Genomic DNA, 27,411 nt, shown 5'->3' on the forward strand with positions numbered 1-27,411 from the left:
CCGCATTTTAGTGTTTGTTCCTGTTTGTAATACAGAATAATTGAGGTTTGCTGCAGTGGAAAATTCCATGTCCAATTTCATGTCAGGTACACTGCCAATCACATTACCTGAATTAACCTCCCAGCCATGGTTGTCCTCATTTGTGTTCATCATTGCTCTCTTTTCATCCTGTATAAGAATCTATATGTATCCCTAAGGAAGGAAAGGATTTATCCCAGGCCTGGTTGTTCATCTATAACTGCTAAATTTAAAGAAACATGAGCACTCAGACATACAATAACTTTTTTTGTTGTTCAGTCAAAAATATTTTTGGTATTTAAAGTGTGGTCAGACATTAACAGATCTAAACACTATTCAGAAAATATGGTAGATTCTTGCTCTTTCTGCCCCAATTGTTAAAAGGCAGAAAGAAAGAAAATTAACACAATTCTTGATCAAAGAAAACCCCCAAAACTTAACTTCATCGTCAGCAATAAAAGAGCTATATCTCTGAGCAAAATTGCTCAATCTTGCTCTTATGGAAGTTTAAGGCACCCATGAAGCAGCTGACCAGTCCATAAGCTCTACTGGGAGTTAAAGACTTCAGGTTTAACCCAAAATGTGCTCTCTGGTACCAAGCCAAAAGCATCCATGCAGCAGACCAAGAAAATTAAAATGCTCCATCAATATTCAAATTTGCTTGTTCTTCAGCAACAAATCACAATAATATTGACCCAAAATGTATCGTGTACCAACTTTCGTGGCAATCCAACTAAATGTTGGTATAAGATATAATGGTAAAACAATGTCAAATTAGTTGAGGTCGTACAGGAAAAGTGAGTGTATCACTAAAAGATCATAAGGATTATCCCTCAGATAGTGATGGATTAAAACACCAGTCTTAATCGCTTAAACTAGAGAACCTTTATTAAATAATTCATGGTCAATTTCCATGAGGTCTCAGTTTAATATTTCTCATCTCAAAAAAAGAACTAGTAGACCATTCCTCTGGCTTAGTGTGCATATCAAGGCTGACCTGCATGGCAGGACAGGGGGAGTTATCCATCTTCCCCTAAACAGAATTTCTGAGTGGCAGGACCAGTGTCAGTCCACTTTTAATTCAATCATTTCAAAATCTAAGCAAACACGTCTTCCAAATAATTTATGTTCATCTTTCAAATTCACAGGTTCGTTTTTTTTTTTGTTTGTTTGTTTGTTTTTTTAAATCTCTTGTTTTTCATGCTACTTTCCCCATGATGGGGAAAATATTTCTGAATAAATTGAATTAAAAGTAAAGTGGACCCAGCCCTGGATTTAAGAGTGCTGAAACTACAAACAACAAATAAAAACCCAAACTGCTGATTCTCTGCTCAAACTGCTCATTCTGCAACTCGTATTTGAACTGACAACCATGAAATATCCATTTTAGGTAAACAGCAGTTTAGAAAAAACAAAACAAAACAAGATTGAAAAAGCATAACTGTGTTTAATAATATTGCCTTTATAAGGGGTCGGAAGATTTTATCTTCCATCCCCAGCTCTTCTTCCTTGAGGCAAATGAATTCACTCTTACTGAAGACCGCCTTCACAGAAAAAATTGACAGGTTTCGATGAAAAAGTGCTTTTTGTTCTGTTCACTCAGTAATTCAAAACCTAGAGCAGTATATTCACTACACGGGATAGATTATTAATGTAAAGCTAATCCATGTGAAACAAAAAAGATGGGTAAACACACTGCATGTTGCAGAATCATTTGTACAGTGAGAGGGCTTTACATGCCGGCAGTTTTGTTTTCTGGTTGTAGCCGACATGAGACAGTAGCAACTTTGGTAGTCGGTGCCCTACTAAGATTTAAAAAAAAAAAAAAAAAAAAAAGGCTACAATGTCCTGTGCAAAAAGTACAAATGCACTGAAAGATAGACCTGTCTGAACTTTCAAATGAGGACTAGGCAGTAACGGGCAACTACAATTAGGAGTTGTTAACTAAGAGCATTCAAACCTATGAATATGTAGTGACTATGTATCAAAACTTTGATATACAGTGAGTAAATAGCTGACACTGTGGAAGCTTAGTTGCAAAATGTCTCTTGCTGGCACTTTCAGTCAAAAATATGAGGGTATACATTGGTTGTGAATGACAAAAATGGCAAACAAATTTCTATCACATTAAATGTAACCAATGGCTCTGCAACTGCAACTTTTTTCTTCTTTTTTTTTTCTCTTCAAATAACTGATACATACACACAACATACAGATTTCACTGTCCACCAGTGAGAGTCTGAGTCGGTAAGCGTAGTAATCCCAAAAGAAGAGCTTCACACCGTGTCAACTGTTTCAGTGTCTCGGTTATAAGCAACAGAGTTGAAACGTCTCCTTTGAAGCGCTCCTCCTCCTCCCTGGCCTCCCATCATAGTCCGCCAAGTCTGGCGCTTCTGGAAGGAGGCCAAAACTAAATGAAAACCCCTTTTCCCAGAGTCTCCCAAAGTCTCAACAACAATTCTTTAATTTCCTTCTGCCTTCAAAAACAAAAAAAAGAAGAAGAAAAGAATAAAGTTTTCTGGTCCATCACCACTCAAGGTGTAGTGTAGCTGCTTGTATCCTTTCCAAAATTGTAATACTCCTCCATGTCCTCCATGTTTGCTGTAGTGAGTTTAGTGAGGTTTTGGGAGCCACCATTGTCCAAACTGTCCGGTGCTGTAAAGGTGAAGTTCTGTCCTTCATATTCCCCCTGGCTTTCCATTTCTGGAAGAACTTCTGGAAAATACAAAAAGGCATTGACTGACATTGGCCTGGCAACATATGGAAAGAACATTAAGTACATGGCCTGATGCTCATCCAGCCAACTCCCACCTATTTGAAAAGTGAGATTTTTAGCACTTTTGAGCTAATCTTGGACGGTGTAATGATTTCAACCTTGCAAACGTATTGCATCAGTGAATTAATCTTATGTCTTATCCTCAAAACAAGTAGAAATGTGTCAAATAATACATGTCTACAGCAAAAAGAAGAAAAACAAAATGGGCATAGTGTGAGTTTGACCACTGGATTAGTATGGTGACACCGGTAATGCAGGAATTATACCCAACTGTCATGGTGAAGAGAGAGTTGGGCCAAAAGTTAACTGTTTAGACTGAACCGGTCAGTCCATGTTCTGACCCTCTCCTATGGTCATGATCTGGCTGATGACCAAATAAAGTTGCAAATACATGCGGCCATAACGAGCTTCCCTAACCTTAGAGACAGAATGTGGAGGAAGTATTAAATGAGCCACTGGAGGTTTCTTGGTCTCATCCAACTGGGAAGAGATCCCAGGGTAGACCCAGAACTCAGTGGAGAAATTATATACCTCATTTGGCTTGGGAACGACTCAGGACCCGCCGAGAGGAACTGGAAAGTGTTGCTAGGGAGAAGGACATTTAAAATGCCTGCTTAACCTGCTGCCCCCATGAGCTGACTTTGTATAAATGGAAGATTAATAGGTGGTTGGACAGATGGATAGAATGCATAAAGCTCACTTCCAGCTCCATATTTCTACTTCTTCTTTGGATTCATAGTTTAAAATAATCCTCATTTATCTTATACTGGGCTTTGGTGTCCCCCTGCATTTGAAACGAGGGTTTTTAGATCTTCTTGCTTTTAGGCAACTTTCCTCTGACTTGTGGCCTGATGCAAACAGAAGGTCTGAACAGGAAGTGTGTGGGACTTAAGTGCTCACAGCCACAGCTGTGTGCCTGAGATGACCATTTTAGGGATATCTGCTCTCACTGACACAGATTCAAGAGTAGGAAAAAGACTGTTTGGAACAGCACTGGGAGCTGTACGAAGCCTGAGCTTTGGCTCATATGGGATTACTTGTACATGCACTGATGTCATCATCTGAACCTTCTGCAAACATCCACTTTTGAAACAGTATAAAACACCTGGCTAATGTGCTTATCTGTCCAATATTAGCTGCAAAAATAACTGTAAAAAGGTGCAACATTTTTGTTGTTCTATGATATATGAAAGTTTGGCCATTTCTAATATAAGGATGCATTTACTGTGAAAGAGATGGATATGACAGAAAGTAAGGTTGATATTAATGTTTAAAAAAGTGAGCCTAACCTTGTCCTTCAGGTGAGACATCCATGCCGTGTTTGACCTTCATGTGCCTGCTGAGGTTTCCTTTCAGGTTGAACTTACTGGTGCAGTAAGGACACTTGAAGGGCTTACTGCCAGCATGGAGGTGCATGTGACCCAGAAGGTTATACATTCGGTTGAAAGACTTGCCACAAACCTGGAAAAAAATATTTTAAAAACCCCCCACTAATTTAGGTGCACCGATATAAACAGAAAAAAAATACATACCAGATGTGATAAAAGCATCCTGCCTGGCGATAGTGGCCTCTCGTGTCTGGGATTTTCTTCTCATTTAATTTTAGAAAACGTACTGATATCAGGTTATAAGACGCTTATGAGATGCTTTCTAGGAGCACTCTCTTCTCCCCCATAATCCTATTACGTTAAATTAAATCGATAGAAACTAAAAATGCATCATCACAACTAATTTCACGCCAGTTAATTAAACAGCCCTGCACACTCTGCTATCAGTCTGGAGTTAAAATACACACCTTGCATTTGAATGGCTTCACGGGCAGGTGGACGATCATGTGGGTCTTGAGGGTCTGTTTCTGGATGAAGCTCTTGAAGCAAACGTGACACTGGAAGGGTCTGACACTGTTGTGGATGAGCATATGCCTCTTCAGGTTGGCAGACAGGGTGAACTCTCGGGAACACACGTCACACTTGTGGCCTTTCATTCCCTGCAGAGTGCAAAGAGAAGACAAAGGTCCATCAGTCAAATACAGCAATGGCTGTTCTGTTTGCTTCCAAGAGTGTGAGACGTTGGCAGATTTACTGATTAATTTGAACGTGTGGGGTCTAAAACCGCACTGCTCTTCCAAGTCACCCAAACCTGAGCACGCAGACACATATTTTTAGATTCAGTATGAGTTTCACATTCCAGGCTATCTTTAAATCGGCATTGTGCCTAAATTTCCTTACATTTTTTACCAAAGGAAAGAAAAATTACTGAGCAGTCAGCATATTTTTTAACACTTTTAATATCAGCTAAAGACAAAAAAAAGGTTAATGTGGCTGAGACAGAACCTATCATGCTCCTATGCTATTCCAGCTTAATAATCTTATTCTTGGACTATAATAAAATAGATTTGCATGTGTCACAATACAAAACTATTTAAATTTATCCCATGCTGGACTTTGGTGCTGATAGCCAGCGTCTGAAACAAGCCGCTTCTTCCGATTTGCTGGCCCTTGTAAACAGAAGGGTCACAGAGGAGGTGGGCGGGGCTTTGGTGCTCACAGACAGAGCTGTGTGCTTAAGATGACCTAACTAAAGGTATCGGCTCTCACCGATACAGATCCAAGAGTATCTGTCTGAAACAACATTTAGCCTGAGTTTGACTCACAAGGATTACCTGTGCATACGCTGACCTCATGCAAACATCCACTTAAGTAAAAATATATAAAAGAGCTGAATTAATAAGCTCTACTATAACTAAATTATACAACTTCAGCTACAAAAACAACAGCAAGTGTATGGCACTCATGTAAAACAGGGTGGCTAAAGAGTCATCATCCTGCATACAATGTCAGGGCAATATTTTAATCCTGCCTGCAAGTTATTGCTCATTCCTCCAACCATATCAAAATCTATGGCAGCCATTTTAGGTGTACCAAAGGAGATCACTAGAATACAGGAAAAAGGCCCTTTGTATCATCTTTATTCAGCTGCTGTAACGTTCTCAAACACATGCAGTGGGTCACAGGAGCAGACAACTGTCATCTAAGGCCTTGAGGCCTGTCTCAATGAATGTGCTGCTGCCTCCTGCACTCCACTCTGCAGTCAGTGTTAGTAGACAAAACCTGCGACTGAATGAGCGGATTCAAGGCTATTGCGAGGAACAAATATGTATTACGGGACACTAGTGGGTCGAGAGACAGTGTTTGTATAAGCAGACAAATCTGGCAGACTGTCCGTCCGCCCACTGTCTGCACAGCAAATGGGTTGAGATGCCGTTATCCACCAGGGGGAGCAGTGAACAGACAACCAGCTCAAACACAAGCCACAAAAGAGAATATTCTCTCTCCACTGAGAACATTCACTGCTCTCATCACTTCCAGTTTGATGATGAACGTGGCTTTGGAGTTTTGTTCCCCCAGTAGAAAGCACATTTGAGCCCATCCCTAGCAACACAGCATTTTCATTTGTCACTGTGTGGGATTTCTATCTGTCAGCTATCTTCTATTCCTTCACCCATTAGCATGACTAAAAGTTGGGGCGGAAAAAAAAGTCTTCTTCAAAAGGAAACTGATTTTAGAATAAACCAAGAATGATCACAAATACAGGCAAAAGGCAATCCGAAGCATCCTCATCTCTCTCTTCCTCACCTGTGTGAAAGTGTGGGAAACAGCAAGGGTTGAAAAGCGTGACAAGGAGATTGAAGATCTTTGCAAAAATGCAACATTTGCCAGATAATTCTACTATGCTTCTAATTTCCTTTGATTTTTCATCATTTTGATTAAGTACTGTGTCTCTAACTGCTGATGAAGCCTTTGCAAAGATTTCTCAGCATTTGCACAGGGAATATGGCATCAACAAAAACATATTTTACATGAGAATTGATACTATTTGTTTAATAACTCAGACTTGGTTTTGTTGCCATTAAAAAAATTATTCAAGGCTAGAAACTCAATATTCTTTTTGTTTCTATGACCCACCTGGAGCTTATTCTATTCACTGGGCAATCAACTACTTAAAGTGACTCAATATAAGAAAGAAAAATACATTTCCTCATCATGACTTGTTGGCACTACATTAATAAAAATTTCAAATGAATGGAGAAAAAAAAAAAAAAAAAAAAAAAAAAAAAAAAAAAACACACAGAAAAGTCTAACATTACCCTGTTGATGGAATAGTCTTTTTTCCTGCATTTATCCAATTCATGGTTGCAGGTGGGGGCTCGAGCCTCTACCAGCTGTTATTCTTTATATGCATACTAAATCCAGGTGCTAAATTCCTTATATTAGACTGAGATACGTTGATTCTATTTTGACCTTAAAAAAAATCATACGTTTTTGTAACAACATGAATCTGACAAAGACAACAAAGGATGCCAGATAGGTGGATGCTCGTATCTGTTAACTACACCCAAGGCTTAAGGTGAATTATATATGAACTGCAGATGCAAATTATCTTTTTTTTGTTCGTTTGCTTTGACTCTCTATTAAAAAAAGAGAACCAAAGCATTCAATATTTTTGTACAAGCCAAAAGAAAAAAATACTGATCTCCAGGTAACGTTTACAGCATGTGTGCAACTTGAGCAGTCAGATACCTTATGGGTGAGCGAGTGCTGACGTAGGTGGTGAAGTTGCACAAACTCCAGGCCACACTGGGAGCAGGTGTAAGGCCTCGGGCTCTGGTGCTTCAGGAGGTGGTTCTGCAGCTGGCTACGGTAGGCGAAAGACTTATTACACTCGGTGCACTGGAAGGTGTGGGGGCCCTGGTGGCTGGTCTGGTGGCGTTTGAGGTGAGCATAGGTGGGGAACTCCATGCCACATTGTGAGCACACATGGCAGCGGCCTCGTTCGTGCTTCACCTCGTGCGCTCGCAGTTCGCTGGGATAGGCGAAGCCACGGCGGCAGAAGCGGCAGCTGTAGGGCTTTACGTCGGTGTGTTGCAGCATGTGTCGCTTCAGGTGACTGGTCTGGGTGAAGCCCTTCTTGCAGACTGTGCACTTGTGAGGCCGCGTACCTTGGTGGGTTAGCAGATGGGTTTGGAGGTGACTCGGCTGCTTGAAAAGCTTTCCGCAATGTGGACAGGCATGCGGTTTGATGCCGTTGTGGCCAAGGATGTGTGTGACCAGGTTATACTTAGAGGTGTAGGATTTATCACACATGCGACACTTCCAGCGTTTCAAACCGTCTCCCACGTCTACGCAGTAAGATTCATCAATCTGGATGTTGATATCTAGCCGGTCTACTCTTCGGCCACCGTGTCTACGTGGAGGTTGGGGGTGTGGAGGCTGGGGATGCTGCCCTGCTGCACTCCCGTCTGTCCACATCATACTCTGGCTGCTGTCTTCATACTCGCCCCCCATTCCCATCTCTGTAGAATCGTAGCTTCCCACTTCACTGGTCTGGAAGTAGCTGCTGATAGCTTCCTCCTGCTGTGTGGGTTTCATCATTGTGTTCCCCTGGTGTTCTACCTCTTCTTCATCCTCTCTACCACCTCGACCGTGACCCCCCATCGGGCGCTGGCCCTGCAGTCCTCTGTGGCCCTGCTCCGGTCCCCTGTGGGCCACCTGGGGGGGAGGAGGGTGGACATGTGTGTTGGCTTGCTGCTGGTTTGTAGCTTCCCGCTCACATTCTGCACAGTTCTTGTTGGTGCCTCTCAGGGTGGCTGGATCTACTTGAACTAGACCACCTCTGGGAGCCATATTGTTCAGCATGTGGACACAGGAGGACATTCCAGAGTTCATCCCTTCCCCTTTCACGTGGGAAGAGGACATGTCACCGGCTTGAAGGCCATGACGATCAGGGACCACCATTTTCCCATCCGGATGTTGAGGCGGCCCCTGCTGCCACCTCCGCTGGCTGCAGCTTGGTTGCATCTGGCCGTCTTCTCCCAAGTTTTCTCCAAGATAATCTCCGTTGGCGCCGATAAGTTGGTCTGCGTACTCGTAGTCAACTCCGTCTACTGGGGGTGCAGGGGACTCTTTTGGTTCACCAGTGTAGAAGCCATTTGGTGCAATGGTAGCTCCGAACACTTCATTCTGGGAGATGAGACCTAGCACGGCGGCCTGGGCCAAGGACAGCACAACTACTGGATCTGTCTGTGTGCCTATGTCCACCAGCCTGGCCATTACCTTGGGCTCACATCTACCCAGGCGCCGGCTCGCCTCCTCCTGGAACAGGAAAGAGACAAACCGTTTGTAAAGAGATCAGAATTTAAATGTTTTTTATTGCCAAGTGTTATAGAGGGGGAACAAAAATCAAACTCAGTGTAAATATTTATAAAGGCAGGAAGTTATGTTTTCAATGTGAACTACTCTGCACCATCCTCCACTCCATTAAAAATGAGCTACTGAAAAAAAAAAGGTGGTGAGACTCATCTGATCAGATTCTTTGAGCTTATTGCTGACAGAGAGGGGAAAAAAGTAAGAGAACAATTTTGATTTTCAGGAGCTGTTTATTACATCACTAGAAAGGATGCGCAAAAGCAGACAACATTTCCTCCCACTGAGACAAATCTATTCCCAAATCACTCTTCCTAGTACAAGTAGTCAACCTGAATGAACAGTGTCCAAAAACAAACCTTCAGATCTGGAGAGACAGGAACTATGAAAGACAGCATCCTAATCCAACGTGCTAACCATGCATGATGTGTGTGTGCGCGTGTGTGTGTGGTGGGGGATTAGATGGCCTACTGATCTCCACACAAACACACACATTCAAGTGCAAGAGAGAATGAAAACTGAGCAAGATTAAGAAATGAAAAAAAAAGAATGGAAAAGCACGAGAGAAGACAAAAACACTGGAGAGCAGAGAGAGAACAGGAGAAGCAGAGACAGAGATGGAGGGAGGGAGAGAAGCAGGAAAAAGAGTGAGCGAGTGAGAGCTTAGAGCATGCAAGAGTCTAGTGAAAGGGAGGAGGGAGAGAAAAAAAGAAAAAAAAAAGGAGAAAATGTAAGGTAAAGGGAGAGTGAAGGAGAGATAAGGAGAAGGGGGGGTGGGCAGGAGGGAAGGAGGAAGGCTGAGAGAGACACACACATAAGAGAGGGAGGGGGAGGAGGAGAGGGCTGAGTGAAAGAGTGAGAGGGTGAGTGTGAGGCAGCAGGCAAAAGAGAGCAAGAGGAAGAAAGAAAAAGAAAGACATGTAGAGACAGAGGGAAAGGGAGGGAGGGAGAGGCAGTGAGCAACCAGGAGACAGAAGGAGAAAGGAAAATGCCAAAATGAAAGCCAGACACTCAATGAAAGATAAAAACAAAAAGTGAAGAAGACAAAAAGATGACACCGAAGAAGAGTTTAGGAAAAAAAAGCTCAAACAGAGATGGTGATAAGTTAATGCAAGTGGCAGCTCTTCATTTAGAATAACAAGACTCCACAGAAAGGAACTTTGCAAACAAAAGAAAACCAGATATAATCAAAGCATCTCTGAAGGCAGTTTTCTATCTGTATTATTTCAGCTTTGCTGGGATCAAACCCACATTGCCCACCACCTCAGCAAACTACCACTTAACATGCTACGAGCGAGAGCCCGTGAACTCACCACGCTCCTCCTGCTGTGAGGTTTCAGGTGCTTCAAGGATCTCATTCTTCAGTGCTAGTGTTGAGTGAGAATAGGCTATGTTTGCCTCCTATTTATACGTGAGGGATGTGAGGAGGCGGGGCTAACGCTACCCTCCGCCTCCTTCTCTTTCGTCTTCAGCACAGTTTCGGTAGAGAGTCTGGTCGCACCAGCGCAAACACAGAGCAGACACTAAACAAACCAAATATTCTTGCAGCCAAATGAGCACGTGTGGCCACTAGGTTTAAAAAACACACACATACACAGGCGCAGCATTTATGCACAAGGTTCCTTGACAGTCCAGTAATCAATAGGTTAAGTCACCTCAAAGTCACAAGACGCACACACCAACAACAAAAACAAAATCAGCATCATATCTGTCTGAAATTATGGCTCCGCCAAAGCAGCTCGCCCTCCTTTCTTCTTTCTGTGTGTGTCATTCTTCATCTTTGTTTCTGCACATCCCTGTCTGTCTCTCTTCCTGTATCTGCTGCTGAGTTCTTCTCTGTGTTTCATCCATGCATCCCTGCGCCTTCCCCTCTGTATCTTTTCACTCTCTCATTGATCAAGTGAGGTTTACGAGTACGGGAAAGTGTTGGAAGATTGTTTCGTGCACACTCTCGGATGCGAGCATGTTACATGAGAGAGGAGAAAGAAGAGAGACGGTGAGAAAAAGAAAGAGATGGAAGGTGACTGACAAGGAGATGAGCAAATGGATGGGGGGGGAGGAGGAGAGACTGAAAGGAAAGAATACTCAAGGAAAAGAGAGGGGAGGGGGGAGACAGAAAGAGAGAGAGAAAAAGAAAAGAGACGGGGGGGATGGGAGCAGAATGCGGTAAAAGAAAAAGAAGCAATGAACGAAGGAGGGAAAGAAAAAGATAAATTGCAAGTAAAAGAATAGCACGGAGATATTATTCTGCTTGAAATGATGCATCAAACAGTCCCATGGATCACACACACGCACACACACAAAATGAGCTGCTGATTGATGCCTGAGGAAACGTCAAAGTTCAAGTGTGAAGAACTTTCATCTCTTTTCACGTCATCTGACGACCACCGCACCTCCAGTGAAATGGGATGCGTGGAGAGATCAGATAGATGTTGAGCGGCGAGACGGTGGCCTCACGGTCCACAAAGGTCATGCATATCCTGCCGATGATGAAAGCGAGACAACGCGAAAGCTGCAAATTATGGAGCGAAATGAGAAAAAGGGCGACAGACATATAAAAACCTACATTCAACATAGTGTCTTGTATGCACTTTGCAGGAAATACTTTGTACTGGTGTATTAGTCCACAAAGACTGAGGATTCAAAAAACCATAAGTGTTATTATCAACCAATCTGTTATTTTACCGATTCATGTACTGGGCTAAAACAGTGGACCTAAGGTACCAACCTCACTGTTTTTGTCAATCAAACTCTGATCACAGACACAAACGGGTCTGTCAATCACTTAATCATTTTTCCAAGAATTTATTTAAATTTTAAAATATGCAAAATTCTCCTGAGTGAGTCAGTGGATGCTGCCAAAAATAAATCAACAGATGACTGTAATTGTAGACACTGGAAGACATTATTAATGAGTGTTTGAGCCAAAGCAGTGTTTGCTCTAAAACATACTGTGGGCACACAACATTCATTTCCATAAAAAGTGACACTCTTTCCTTCAATCAGATCAATCGCACATCACCCCCCTGTTGCAGAACACATCTACAGAGACGATCTGAGTTCACTCCAAGTACAGCTAGTGTGTTTTCTATGAAAACCAAAAGGGTTACCCTTTCTCATGCCTGTAGTTTAGCTTGGATATAAATTCTGATGCCTGACCAATACTGGATTTTTTGGTTCAGATAATGATTGAACTATCAGCCAACACTATTTACAGCACAGATCCATCCTGCCCTGCATCAACAGTTCAGGCCAGGTGATGTGAAGGTGTGGGGGATATTTTTTGATACACTTTGGGCCCCTTATTACTAACGATCATCATTTAAACCTTATTAGGGAGTAGTGTTACCATGTCCATCCCTTTATGACCACCACACATCTTCTGATGGCTGTTTCCAGCAGGATAACATGACGTGTCACAAAGATCAAATCATCTCAAAATATCTCAAACTTGTTTCTTGAATATGAGAATATGTTCACTGTACTTAAATGGTCTCCACAGTTACCAGATCTCAATCCAACAGAGCACCTTTGGGATGTGGTGGAATGGGAGATTGCTGTCATGGATGTGCAGCAGACAAATCTGCAGCAATTGTGTGACACTATGATGTCAGTTTGGACCAAAATCTCTGAGGAATGTTTCCAGCACCATGTTGAATTATGGCAGTTCTGACAGTAAAACCTGGTACTATCAAGCTGTACCTAATGAAGTGGCTGGCTAGTGTATATACTGTATAATAGGCCAATATCAGCTGATAATATCAGGGGACCAAAATATCAGTCAGGCTCTAATGAAGACACAAATATGCAAAATTAAAAAAAAAAAAAAAAAAAAAAAAAACCCAACATATTAGGTTTGATTAATTTATTAACTGATTAGGCAATCAAGACGATATTAATCAGAAACAAGACTACATCCAAAATGTTCCTGATAAAAATCAGTATATTTTGGTTCTCTGCAAAATGTCACCTTGGACTCTAAAGGAACTGGGAACAAATCTCCCCACAATTTTCTGTAATTTAACAAATTCAACACTTCTGTGATTACCGGTACTCAAGAACATAAAAGTCCACAAGAAATAGTTACAGACGATCCATCATTTCCCATATTTTTGTTTCCCTTATCCCTTGTTTGAGTAGACTACAAAAGTTATATTGTGTGGATATACTTCAAGTATGTTTATGCTTTTTCATATGCTACCATAATAAGCTGATTTAATACTATTCATGCCCTACCTTAAGTTCAATTTCTGTTTTAGAATAATCTTAAATTTCAATGAGCAGGTATTACGATGCCTCTACTTTGAGCCTCACTGATTTTCATGCTTTTATTTACCAAATAAAACTGTCCAAAAATAGTTAACTTTCCCTTTGGTCACGCTACAGCACACTTCCTGTCAGTCATGCAAGTCAAGCACAGAGCATCATGACATATAGTCTAGTCTTTATGTAAAATTTTGCATACTTTTTCCGCAGTAAAAATTAATACAAGATTGTGTTGCTCATTTAAACTTAACAGTTACTTTAAAATTGCTTGACTTTGAATTTACATATGCAAAGAAAAGTATTAGAGATACATTTTTCTATGAAGAACAAACTAAATGGATGATTTCTGAATGCAATTTTACAAAATGCAGAGGGGTGTGACTTCTGCTTCAGCTAGAACTCCTACTCTCTTGGGCCCTGTTCAGAGTTCAAGCATTTAAAAGCAAGATGGTCAGAGGCAGGGAGACTTGCTTAAGAAGAAATTGTGACCTGAAATAATAAGAAACCAAACCATGAAGCCAAATAAGCTTACAAATGAAAAAGGATGCAGTACATATACAACACAAAGGTATGTAGATTTGGAAATGCCAAAACACTTGAGGAAGAGTTACAGAGTCTGCATCTTCCAACATCTTTTGCAAGCTGTATTCTCAAGAACGAATGAATGCTTTTTTTCCTGTTCAGCAACAGTCGCAGTTTCCTAAAGATAAAATCAAACGGCAGCAGGAAGTGAAATCTGACCAAATGTGGCTTCTCCCATGTATCCTGCCAGGTGTCTGTCTCAACTGCATCCAGACTTGATGTGGATCTGGCTATATTCACATAAAAGACACAAAGGTGGGACAGAGCCAAACATGGACTGGACAGATCTCTCTGCCTTTGACCTACAGAGCCTGTCAGAGAGCCACTGAAGAGCCACGGCTGTATTTGCTAGCAGTGATCTCAATTCCACATTGCTGCTGCAAATCTGTGAACCCACACGTTTTGATTTTAAGTTAGAGCATTTTAATGCATCTTAACTACGATGATATGATACTTTGGCAAATGTACTTATAACAGTGCTGTCAAATCAGTTAATACTGGTAGCTACACTAGATACAGCTGTGGTCTTACTAAAGCAATGTGTATTTAAACCGTTACCTTTCCTACCGTAAAAACTAATAGTGATTTTCATCAATATTTTGACAATCTTATACATTGATTTATCTCATTAATTAAAAAAAAACACAAAAAACAGAGAGAGAGAACCAAACACCCAGTAAGAAGGAAACTGATGCGGTTGTTGACTGATTTGAGCCACGAGCTGTAATGTCATAGCAGATTTTAGTGAACTTGAAGTATCATGCTCATCATCTGACTCCAACAACCTTAATAACTATAGGGCCATTTCCAGCCTTTCATCCATTTCCTAAGTTTTGGAAAGCATAGAGGCATCACATCTTCAGACCCACCCAAGCCATTTCAATTGCATTCTAGACATAGCATTTGAAGCAGCTTGTTAAAAACACTACTGATCTCCTCAGACCAGAAACCTGCTTTCTTACTACCCTCCTCCTCTTTGACCTCAGTGCCACTTTTTACATTTCGCATTCCAATATTGGCCAACAACTGGTCAATATTGGAATCAAGGAGACTTTCTGACATAAAAAGTTTGTTCAAGGCAAGACTTAAAAAAAAATAAGGCTTTTCATCAGCCTCTGTCACACATGGTATCCCTCAGGTATCTGTCTGTGCAAATTATGAATTTATCTTCTTTAGCTTGAAAATATTTTCCCCATCTCACAATGCAGTTTAATTTTTATGCTGACAACACACAGCTTTCTATTTCTGCAAAACCCAACATCTCTCTTACCCCTTCTATCCTCACCATGACCTACAGGCCATCACCGTTGGGAAAATAATCAATCAGCTCAAACTAGACATCAATAAAAGTGAAATGATCCTAAATTGATCAAAAGTCTATTTTTTGTTGTTTCTATAGGTGGTTTTTAAGTCCACATGTTTGCTAAAAGTGTCAAAAGTCTTGGAAAAATCTTGGACAATACTCTTTCTCTCAGGTTCAGCCTTTTCCCTCTCCAATAATGTCTCAGGTTCAGCCTTCTTCCACCTATGTAACTTTTCTAAACTAAACTTGTTTCTTTCTCAACTCAGCACACAAGTTCTGGTTCACGCCTTGGTCACCTTTCATTTGGATTATTCCCTCTATGCCATTCTCTCTGGTCTCCCCAAAGAATTGCCTAATTGGCTCCAAATGGTACATAACTCTGCAGCAAGAATCATCAACTGCACCAAGTCCACCGATCACATTACACATAATCTCACCCAGCTTCATTGGCTCCCCATTCGCCAATGCATCCAATACAAGATTCTTCTCCTGACTTTCAAAGTGCTTAATGACTTGACAACCCCAGCGTCTCTCAGACCTTCTTCATCCTCACACTCCTTCATATACTCAGCTCAGCCACTCCACTGACTGTTCCATGTAGGGCTGTTCGATATAACGATATATATCGGATGACGATAGAAAAACGTCTATCGTTTCATTTTACGCTATCGTTTGTTTCGTGGTGTCGCAAAATAAACTGTTTACGGCAATATTTTTTCATCATTTTGATGGTCACTGTAGTGGCTATATTAATTTCTTAAAGTTCTCTCTTTCTCTTATATTTAATATAACCACACTACAGACGGACAAGCGCTTGTTTTTTATGCGTTTTCGTTAGCAACAACGACGGTAAAACCACGGCGTGTCCGCTTGTTTATTTTCCACATAAACCTTTCACAATAAAGCTCAAGATCCTGTTGAGGCTTTTCAAAATAAAACGAGTCACGTGAAAGATGCAGAGTATTAACGGATGAGAAGCAAAAAAGAGCCGCCAGGTGCTAAAAAATAAACCTTAGACTCAAACGTTAGAACAGACTTTTCCCCGCAGCACGCTGTGTAATAAATACTCACAAAGAAAACGGTGGTCGTTACAACCACGTCTAAAATGTATAGTTCCATGCATTAGTTAAAACACTCGACTCCAGGTACACGACGCCCAGCTGGAAACACTTCACGCAAGTCGAGATGCCCGAGATTCACAGAATTTATAGGAAATGTTACATTTTTGTAATTTATATCGTTATATCGACGATAGATGTCTTAATATCGGGATATGAGATTTTGGTCATATCGCACAGCCCTAGTTCCATGTATCAGACTTAACACCACGGGTGCCAGAAGCTTTCGCTGAGGTTCGCCTCGTCTTTGGAACACAGCATCGCTTCACCTCTATCAGCTGGACTCTGACAGTTTCAATCGCAGAACACTTACCTGTTCAGATCAGCATATCAACTATAATCATGTTTGTTTGTTTTTTAATGTTTTACACTCAGGATTTTAAATTTCTGCTAATATTACTTTTGTTGTTAATTTCATGCTGTAAGGTGACCTTGAGTGTATTGAAAGGTGCCAAAAAAATTATTGTTACTACTACTACTACTAAGTGCACCATCTGAGAGGTTATGTAAACAGGATTGTTGTTAGAAAGCATATTAAAAAAATGTTCAAACACAGGTTTTATTCTGATGATTTAGCCAGGTCAGATTCATACTCCTCCTCTAAACTTTGACAAACACTACATGTCATTCATGTCCAAAAAGAGAACCGGTGCAGACTAAAATAGCTTCTACGTACTCAAATATATCCTCCTCCTATATAAACAAAAACAGATCAGTTGTCCCTTACATGCAATAAAACCACAGCAAACCATCAATGGCTGCAGCTCCCAGCTGTCCTGAAGGAGCACATCATCTCATGAGGCCATCCTAAACCTGATAGGTGAGGAAAGCACCTGGTTAATCTAGTTTACATTCCCTCGAGGACGATGACTGGCAATTGGGGTTGTTTTGGAGCCTAGCAAGTTAGCCACTTGTTGAATGTTACCAAAGAGAAGCAACCACTACCATGTTTGGGGTAAACATGGTAGATTTGGGCCAGGTCATTACAGGAAGCAGACGAAGAGGAGTACGGTAAATGGCACCACAGATGGACGAGTGAAATAAGAAGATAATGTGCAAAATGTGTGTGACTGGGAAGGGGAGTATTGTGTTCAAGGTGCAGGTTTTATTCTAGAAATATAATTGTTCTCCTGCCTAATGGGTTTGTTCTTTCTGTGATAGAAAAAAAAATGTTTTTTTTATAAAGTTTGTATCATAAATGTCATGAAGTGTGGTAAACAACAAAAGAGAAAGAACATGGAGGAAAAAGAGAGAGGGAGAGAGGGAAATGGCAGAGGACAAAATGGGGGCGTAATAGAGGAAGCAGAGAGAGAGAAAGAGAGAACAGATGATTGCATGGAATGAAAGAGGGATTGAAGGGGGAGGGAGGGGAGGAGATAAAGAGAACAGGGACGGGAGGGGGAGTGAGTGAGTGAGTGAAATGGTGGAGTGAGAGAGGGGAGAGAGAGAAAATGAGAGGCACTAGTGGGGGAGGGGAGGATGTAGAGGGAGAGGAAGAGAGGCAAGAGAAAGAGAGGGAGAGACAGAAGAGCGAGACAGAGGAAAGATAGGGGGGAGAGAGAGAGAGAGAGAGAGAGATGGGGCAGGGAGCAACGTGAGAGCGAGAAAGAGTGAGAGAGGGAGGGGCACTGTGCAACGTGAGAGAGGAAGAGAGAAAGAAAGAGAGGCAAAAAGGAGAGGGAGGGGTAAAGTATGATGGAAACCCAGAGCGAGAGAAGAAAAGAGAGAGAGAGAGAGAGAGAGAGAGAGAGAGAGAGAGACAAGGAGGGAGGGAGAATGAAAGAGAGAGAGAGGAGGAAAGAGGAACAGAAATAGGGGGAGGGGAAGAGAGCTGGAAAGAGAAAAACAGAAAAGAGGTAGAAAAAAAAAAAAAAACAGGGAGCGAGTGAGGGAGAAAGAGCACAAAACCCATCTCACTCTGTTTTGTGGTTTCACAAACATGGCTGCAGCAAAAGAAGAAGAAAAAGAATGGTATGTTGGTGTTCACAAGGCCACACAAACACACACAGTAACACAATATTCTGACAGCAGTTATCACCTGTGTTAATCACTGTGGGGTAAAAACAGCTCCATCCAGGTATGCCGTGTTGTGTTCACAGCCCTTACTAAAAAGGTCTTTACGCAGTACTGCAGAGCGGTATACCAGTTGTACTCAAATCCATGATATACATTTACCGTTATATCAGTGAGTGGATTAAATAGAGCACTGTGAAGGGTACTGAAAGGAACCTGTACGAATTGCACATAATTCTAATCATATGATACAAAAACAAAATACAACACAACAACAATTACATCTCAAGTGACTGGCTAGACATGTAGCATGACGGTGTGCTAACAGCTGAGAGGGGCTCTGCTGCCGCTTTCAATAACACTAAAGAACAGATGAAGAAAAGAGCAGAGATAAAAAATAACTTATGACCAAGACAAGAAATGTTTTTTATGGTTAAAAAAAAAGACACATTTGACCTCATTTACCTGAGATCAAAACTCGCCCATATTGACAGGGAACCAGGTGAGGAACAGACCACATAGGCTTATAACTGCACTTTTCCTGATAACAGTAATCTGTGTCCAAAAATCTGGTTCAAATTGAGTTTGTTACAAAGCTACACTTCACAGCTCTCCTGTGGACACACTAACAAGCGTTTAGTCAACACATAAGGAAACAAAGTGGCTTTATGGATGGATGGGAGTGTCATAGCCAACCTAAAGCCTCGTGACAGACTGGCGACCTGTCTGTGGCGTAACCTACCTTGTACCCCATGACAGCATGTAGCGTCATAGGGACCGGATCTATAGCCAAATTCTTGTCACCACGAGTGGACTGCTTATTGCTTTGATTGTATGCATAGGTGTAGTGATGCCCAAATGCACTGAAACGACTGTCACAGTTATGAGAATGCAAAGTTTGGGGAGGAGTGTATTTAAATGAATAATACATGATTTTCAAATATTTGTGGCAGGCAATTTACTGCTAAATGCACCATATTTAATAAGAAGCATGCCTTATTTTGTGCCTGATGTAGCTGTGAAAGTTGCTGCCAGGAGTGTTAATTTATTTGGAATGGGGGTGGGGGTATCAGAACGAGAGCATAATTGACATGGATGGATTGCTCAATGCTGTGAGAGAAGTGCTACAGCTGGCTCTGTTCTATAGCTTCCCCCCACCTAAAATGTAAAGCCACATATTTTACTGGTTTTCAGTAATGCAGTTTGGGGTTTTTTGGATGAAGGAAAAGCAGAGCTGAACTAAACTTAAAACGGGGGTCATGACAGAAGATTCGTACAAGCAGCCAACTTATGTTTATTCAACAGGTGGAAAACTCAAACTGATTTTCATATTTGAAGGAAAATGGTACACAAGTAAATCTATAACTGATGTTCAGCCCAGCAGATGGCAGAATTCAAAAGTCACATGCTATTTTTACCAACAATTAAGGGAGAGGGAAGGATTCAAAGTCAAAGAGAGAGGGGGCAACTTATCCATTCTTTCTGTGGGTTAGAGACAAAGAAGGTAGTAGCGCTGTGTGACAATATTTAGTAAATGATGGTCAGACACACAAGCTGTGCAGAGTGAGGTCTTCCTTACCTGTTCCCATGTTCTGTCTAACAATTATAGCTAAATAATGCATGTAAACCACTGAGGTTCATGGTCTCAGAAACCACCACCAACTCAAACAGGCGTGGGTTTTTTTTAGGTTTCATTTCCTTTTTATGACAACATTAAAATGTTACATTTCCTATATTGTCCTAAAAGAAAAATAATGTAAACCTAAAAAAGGTTCACTTTTGCCAAAATGACAATAGTAAGTAAGTAAGTAAACTTTATTTATTAAGCGCTTTTCGCAGATAGACAATCACAAAGCGCTGTACATAAATAATAATAATAATAATAATAATAATAGTGATATACTATGAAACTGACTTACGAAATAATGCAAAGAAAATATATTTTTTTAAAAATGCTGCAAATGTTTGTTCAATTGAAGAAAAAAAAGAAGAAAAGAAAAATAGAAAAATAAAATCACCAAAAGTGTAGATCACATTAAAACTGTGCATCATGTCTAACCTGAGAGAATTATGAACCTGTAATTTTTGCATTACATTCTTCAGCACAAGTGTTTTTCCAGGAATAATAATTACTATGTGTGAACAACATAAACTGAAGGTACACCGAGTATGAATGTGTGTTTGACTATCTTTTTGTTGTTTGTGTATTTTTGTCTGCACGAGGAAGTGTAGGAAAATAAAGCAGAACTTTTAGAACAAGAGGAATCTGAACTATCTGTTTGGATTTGGTTATGTAACCATAAGTAATAATAGTCTGACCTAACCATTTTTTTTTTTTTTTTTTTTTTTTAAATCGTAGCACGTAAACACTATAAAATCAACATGGCAGCCACGATCAGACAGCGACCAAGGCAGCTGGTCTGGTGTGGACAATCACATAAATAATAAAAACAACAAAAAACTTAACAGAGAAGTACCGAGTTATTTTGTAGGAGAAATTTTAAAATGAGTAACATACCACAAAAAGTGTCACTGGTATCAGTATCAGTTCAAAAATAAAAAGGTTCCAAAATCTAGGTTTTTCACAATAGTGACATGGGTCTCATTCCCAAGATCAAATATCAAATAGGAACACTTAAAAAGGACCACTTGCCAAAACATCTAAAAGCACCAGGTAAACATTATCATTTGACATGCAAACAGAACACAGACCAATATCTTTTCCAAACGTAACCACTTAGCTTTGGTGTTTAAACCTAACCAACCAGTGAGAGCCAATGTAAAGAAACAAAGTGCAAAATGCAAAACTCCTAAACTCCAGCACCATCACTTGAACCTCATCTCTTGCTTTCCAATATCACCATGGGCATCAAACTAGAGGACACATTGTGTACATCTTTTAGACGCCCATGGCATCTCACAGAATGGCAGTTTTTGGCACCCTGCAAAGACAACACACCGACTATGTTGCTGGTCCTTGCTCACAGATCTTATACAAGAAAATCAGATGCAATGCACTTTATACAGAAGTCACACATTTTTTTGTTTTAATTAAGAGAGTTTATTGTTATATCTAAAAATCCTACATTCACTTCAAATTGTTACACAGAAATCATACTATTGTTGGTTAGCAGAGGTGGTTTAAGCTGCATGTTTACGTCATTTGGGGTCACCAATTTCTCACCTCGTGCTGGTGTTCATCTCCCAGCATCAATTTCAAATGAGTCGTGAGATGCAATGTGTCATCTTTTGCGACATATTTAAGAAGCCTGCAGCTCCTAAAAGGACATTTTAGACATGTTTGAAACACAGTGACAGCAGCATCGAACATTTGACCTCATAGGTTAACGTTAGTATTAACCCACACAAACAAATATCGGCATCAACCTCAACCTCACGTTTAATCAGCAGTCTGACAGGCACAAACATGCAGCACATTAAATGACAGCATTGCACAGAAACTGACAAATCCATTTTAAAACGGCAGGATAGAAGTAGTGAGCGCTGACGTCCTGCACCATTTGTGAGAGGTCAAACTGTACCGACCCCAAGCAAAGCTCCTTCAACCCAAAAGTTCCCTGGATTAAAGAAAAACGTGATATAGGGAGAAAAATGTGGCCGTGTTTGCTCGTCTGTTTATACATTACATATGGACAAAAACAAACCGGTAGATAAACCCGCATGCAAAGATCAGCATTATTGTTACATTTTATACTTCACCTTTGTCCCACAAATTCAATTAACAACAGTGAAATAATTCAGCACTTCCAGCATAAGTGTGAGGAAATCACAGTCAGTTCAGCTGCTAGATAAATGCTGCTGCGGGCCTACCATTTTGTTCCAGTGTTTTGTAGCTGTAACACTTTCAAACTACATCCCTCCTTTCTCCTCCCCTCTCTCTCCATCACGCGTTCTTCATGTTTCTGTGGATACACCCTCTTTCCCCCCTCTCTGCCATTCCCCACTTTTTCATCACTTCCTTGTCATCTTTGTCCAACATCTCTGCTACAGATTTCCTTTAACACACAGCAGCATGCGGATCAGGATCCAGCCGTCCCACCCAGACATGAGTGAAAGTACAAAAGAAAGTAAAAATGTATGGATCACCTAAAGTCAATTCTCTTCTCTTGTTCCTCACCAGGTGAATTTCTGCTACTGATACAACAGCGCCCCCACAAAAGAGACTGAGATTGAGCGATTTGCTCAAGGACACTTCAGAAGGTCTTGCCGAAATGAAGACTTAAACAGCACATTTTGTAATGGTAATCCGATTTTTTTTTATTATTTATTATTATCATCATCATCATTATTATTACTATTATTATTATTACATTCATCTGTTAGAGTCATTGTCTGTCCCAGTCACTGTCTGAGATACCTGGCAACCGAGGGGACAGAAATATGTTCGTAAGTGTGAAGATATACAGCGTTGTGCAAATGTTTAGTCACAAGAAATCATGCCATGAATAAATTGTATTTATTATCCATACAATGTCCAACAAACTGAAAAACCCAAAATCAACCACTCTTTGCCTGCAGCAGTTTTTCTACTACAGTTGGTGCATTTGCATGGAATTTTTTAAGGTGCCTGGGAAGCAGATTGTTGCCTCAGTTCTCTGGTCGCTCCGTCTTCACTCTTCATGCAATCCCAGACTGACACCGTGATGTTGCATCTGTTGCAGGACTACTTGTTCTTTTTGTTCCTGAAGACGGATCTTTTTTGCTGTGGGTGTACGTCTGGCTTACTGCCACGCTGCAAATTAATTTTGGGCCCTGATAATCGCTTCCCTGGCGACAGCGCATGACTGATCAAAACCCAAACATCTGAGATTTGCACAACACTGCATATATCACCACATACATCCGGACATACATGAAACTAATCCATCAGACATGAAGCTTTCAAACTGTTCACTACCCCGGGGAGCGGCAGAGGAGTTTAGTCTTTAGCAGGGATGCACCAATACTTTCCTCGTGCACTTTCAGGCTTCACCATAACATTACTACAACAAATGAACAGGTATTTGAAGGAAGAGCGATGTTGGGAGTGTAGAAATATTTTAGGGTAAGCAGTGATGGGAAAAGTGAAGAACAGTCCAAATTTTCTGCCAATTTTATAGGGATGGAGTGAAACATTAAATCTTAAATGAAACATTTTTTGAATCAATATGTCATAGAGTTCAGGAAGTTTACCAATACTAGCAGCAAGAAAGCACAAAAAACACTTCGTGAGACACCTAGAGTCTGTAAAAATAAAATCAGAATAATTTAAAAGCTATTTTTCACCTTTCTTCTTGTGTCTAACGTTTGCTTTGCTGACTCCAAACAATTTTCAGACCGCTAACATTCATCCTACCCGATACAAGGCTCTTGATGGCCCCGCCACTGTCACTCGTGGATAATACAAGGATCTCATATATGAGCTCCAACAGTTTTACCACTCGGCACTAAATACTTCTGGAAAAGATGCTATATCCTCTAGCACTTTTTAAGGATTTAGCCCAAAAAGTCAGCTCTGCTGCCGTTTTAGCATCAGATGTGAAGATGTGATTCCTGCTGTGGCCTTGCTTCAGAGACTTTTGCCTGAAGAAACAGATGAGGACATCAAAACAATGAAAAGAAACTTAGCTGCAGCCGTCTAGAGACTCTTCACTCATAGAAACACACTCTATTCAACCCCAGGCATGTGTCTGTGTGTGTGTACAGCTGTTGCATGTGAGAACATAAGTAACAGATGCAGGCAAATCAGACATTAACCTGCCAGGTCCCCATTACATTCCACTGTGATATCCAATTGTGTCCATATGAAACAGCAGGTAATTCTCTGGTGCACTCTCACCTAAACCAAACAACATTTCCAATATTGAGAACACATGTGATTCCAACTGTCTTGTGACCAGACAATATCATGGCTTATGTCTGCAGTTCTATGTTGAACTGTTGCGTTATCAAGTACTCACCTTTTTACACAGTATCAATAATGACAGGAAATTGGTTAATTATTAATTATCTTTATAAACCACAGCATCTTGCACACTTTTTGTGTGAGTCACGCACTCATTTGTAATTCCTTTTAAGAAAATTGATTAATTACCATAATCACCATAAACAAGTAGGTAGAAACAAAAACTACAGTAACATTTATGCTAGACTTGCACCTCTGAATAATTCGTCTTCTCCACAAAAACTAAACCCAGCAGGCCTAATATTCTTTAAAATCCACAAGACATTTAACTTGTCTTCTCTGATCCAGTTCTCCAGCTACATTTCCTCAGTTTGAACCACTTATCTGCACTAATGGCTGAGCAACACAAAGTGTCAATCACACCCACACTGTAAAATGGCTGTATTGTCTCCAGCTCCCTTGAGGCCAACACCATCATCCACAGAGGTGCAGCGAAGCTAAACATACATCACCAACGGTAAAAGTACAGCATCACTGACCAGAGTGCTGTGCAGTGTGTCATGACTACAGTTCTATCACTAAAGACGTACAGACGGAGTGAACAAAGAGAGAAAAGCACATGAGGGAGCAGGAAACATAGACGGCGTTCACAATGCATGCACACTCACACACAGCTAAAATTACATTGAAAGGGCATGAACTAGGCCACCACTCTGCATTGCTGAAGAGCGGTGGTTAGCTAACTGAATAGAAGCTAGCAGAGACCCAAATGGTAAACGCTAAAACTGAATATAGTTGCAGATTGTGCGCAGCATCAGCCTGGATGATTATGGGTCTGCTCATGTCTGGCTAATAATCAGGATGCAATCAGAATGAAAGCGGAAAGAAAAAAAAAAAAAAAAGAGGAAAGACTTACTAGTGCAAAACTAATTCAACCATAAAATAATTAACGGACTGTATAATAGCATGTTATCCTAGACTACAGCAAAATAACTTCAGCACTGCTAATCTTTTTCATGCAGGGAATTTGGCATGATTGGGGGTATACTGGCAGGCCCAAACGGACTCACCAGACAACTCTTAGCAACTTCACACAGCAAAGGCTGGCAAGGACAGCATTTAGCCAGACCAGCAGCGAGACCAAAACTGACAGGCATGACTCGCACCTAATAAGCATTACATACCGGAGCTGTCTATTAAAAACTCCTTTAGAGCGCACTCCATAAAACAGGCGTTTGCTTGATAAAAATATTCTGCATTAAAATTGCCCGTGTCTTTTGTTGTTTTTCAAGTTTTAACACATTTATCAGCTAAAGACAGTTACTGTTACTCTAATAAGACCAAGAGCCTCAACCGGGCTACTGGCTCTGCACATCGGGAAAGTGATGTTAAACAGGCATACTAGTAGAAAACACTCAACTTCTCCATTTATTTTTAGCACAGTAGCATTTTGCAGGAATCTGTTCATAAACTAAGGCAGTGAAGGGCATTACAAATTTGACCTGGGTATAGTCGTATATGAGAAGTTAGTGGATTACCACAGTAACATCCATCCTGAGGGAAGCAGAAATATTTGTACCATATTATCTTAGCAATGCATCCAGTATTTCTCAAGATGAATCTAGGGAACAACCTACAGGAAAAGTTTGTTGATTACCATATGCAGTAGGATTAAACTTTAAGAGATTCTGGATGTGTTAAAAAAAAAAAAAAAAATCACGGCATTCCATCCAATTATTCAAGAGATATTTCAGGCAGAACTAACAAACTGATGCTGCAATCCCTCGAGCCATGCCACTTGCACGAGGAAAAAATTATTCTGGCACAGACGAGTCGAGGGTTAAATCCAGACCCCTTTCTCTGTCTGCTGTGTAGCAAAGTTTCTGTTGAAAATAACAGTTGACAGCACTGGTTTTTGGTCCGTTCACAATCATGAGTAAAACAGCCAGATTAGGTGCCACAACTGTCATGCATTAAAGTGCAATATCTAAACACAAGCGTGCCAAAACTTCAACCAGTCTGGTAATGCAAAGTAATGAAGCCCTAAAAGATGACGTGTCACCTTGCTTTGGTAATGCAGTTACCCTAAATCTGGTTTTATTTTTAACAATTCCAAAATTAAAAAGCTTTCTTCCAGAAGGTCTGGGCATTGTAGTGGCAAAACAGGCCTATACACTGCACTCATGCAGGACATACAAACAAGCAGGCAATGCACATTGGAGGTCGTTCAGCTGTTACCAACAGGCCCCACACATTAGGCCTTTGTGCTTTGAGAAACAATTTTTTTTTTTTTAACCCTGCCTGCAGCACAGCGAAGCGCTGCAATGTGCTGACACCATCATCAGCTATTCTAAACCTTTTACCACAGCTGTATTCCCAAAGCGTGATAAAGAGCGGAAGGAGAAAATAGAAAAAGCCTATTTTTCATTTATCTTAATTTGCCAGAGATGCATCTAATTTTCTGATAAGATGACTGGATTTGTCTTTTTTCTGGATTATGGGGAATAAGACTGGTGTTTGGCCCGCCTGGACTAGATTCAACCATCACCCTGCCGATGATGATCCATAAACGAACGGCTTATGATCCCCTGAGTAGCATACAGATTGTGAAAACCAGCAGTGGCAGTGCAGTGCAGTGCAGTAACACATTATCGATCCAAACTTGGGGAAATTCATCACTGTGTAACCCAAACTGAATGGGATCACACCAGTAACAATGCTCGTCAATGTGTTCTAATTACTGCATTATGATATGAGCACTCGGTACTAATGGGTTGGGCCACACCCACACCTCTAAAGTTTTGACTCCATCGTGCATACTGACATCATTTTGACAAAATGTGACCGCTTACATCCAGATGGACAAAGAAACACCTGGAGGACTTTTGGCCCAAAACACACACACACACACACACACACACACACACACACACACACACACACACACACACACACACACACAGTGAAAACAATACGAGCTACAATTTTGTGACTGGTGAAATCAGTACACTAAAACTTGACCTAAGTTCTACGGGCAAAAGTTGATTGCTTGCTTGTGCTTTTTGTTGATGTTGACAATTTTGGGGTATGCATATTATAAGTTTAAGATATGGGATTAAAATAGGAAAAACAAACAAAACAAAACAATTGTGTGCTGCCAGCTCAGAGATAATAGATAATAACTTTGCAAGCAAAATTATTTGGCTGAAAAGCCTTACTGCACAAAA

At 40.8% G+C, this 27,411-nt stretch overlaps 1 protein-coding gene across 3 annotated transcripts in view; it reads right to left on the reverse strand.

Annotated features, from left to right (window-relative positions):
• Positions 1 to 884: 884 nt before the first annotated feature.
• The window catches only part of znf710b (zinc finger protein 710b), a 28,358-nt gene continuing 1,831 nt past the window's right edge, over positions 885 to 27,411 (reverse strand). The window contains exons 1-5 of one of the 3 annotated variants that reach the window (XM_039612252.1): positions 15,586 to 15,722; positions 7,375 to 8,946; positions 4,590 to 4,781; positions 4,084 to 4,255; positions 885 to 2,733 (exon numbers count right to left, since the gene is read on the reverse strand). In XM_039612252.1, coding sequence (XP_039468186.1) covers positions 2,552 to 2,733; positions 4,084 to 4,255; positions 4,590 to 4,781; positions 7,375 to 8,904 — 2,076 coding nt within the window. In that variant the 5' untranslated portion in view covers positions 8,905 to 8,946; positions 15,586 to 15,722 and the 3' untranslated portion in view covers positions 885 to 2,551. Of the gene's footprint in view, positions 2,734 to 4,083; positions 4,256 to 4,589; positions 4,782 to 7,374; positions 8,947 to 10,310; positions 10,676 to 15,585; positions 15,723 to 27,411 lie in introns of those variants that run through there. The other 2 variants (XM_039612245.1, XM_031732803.2) reach the window with 2 other exon arrangements.

Source organism: Oreochromis aureus, linkage group 1, assembly GCF_013358895.1.
Source record: "Oreochromis aureus strain Israel breed Guangdong linkage group 1, ZZ_aureus, whole genome shotgun sequence".
NCBI lineage: Eukaryota > Metazoa > Chordata > Actinopteri > Cichliformes > Cichlidae > Oreochromis > Oreochromis aureus.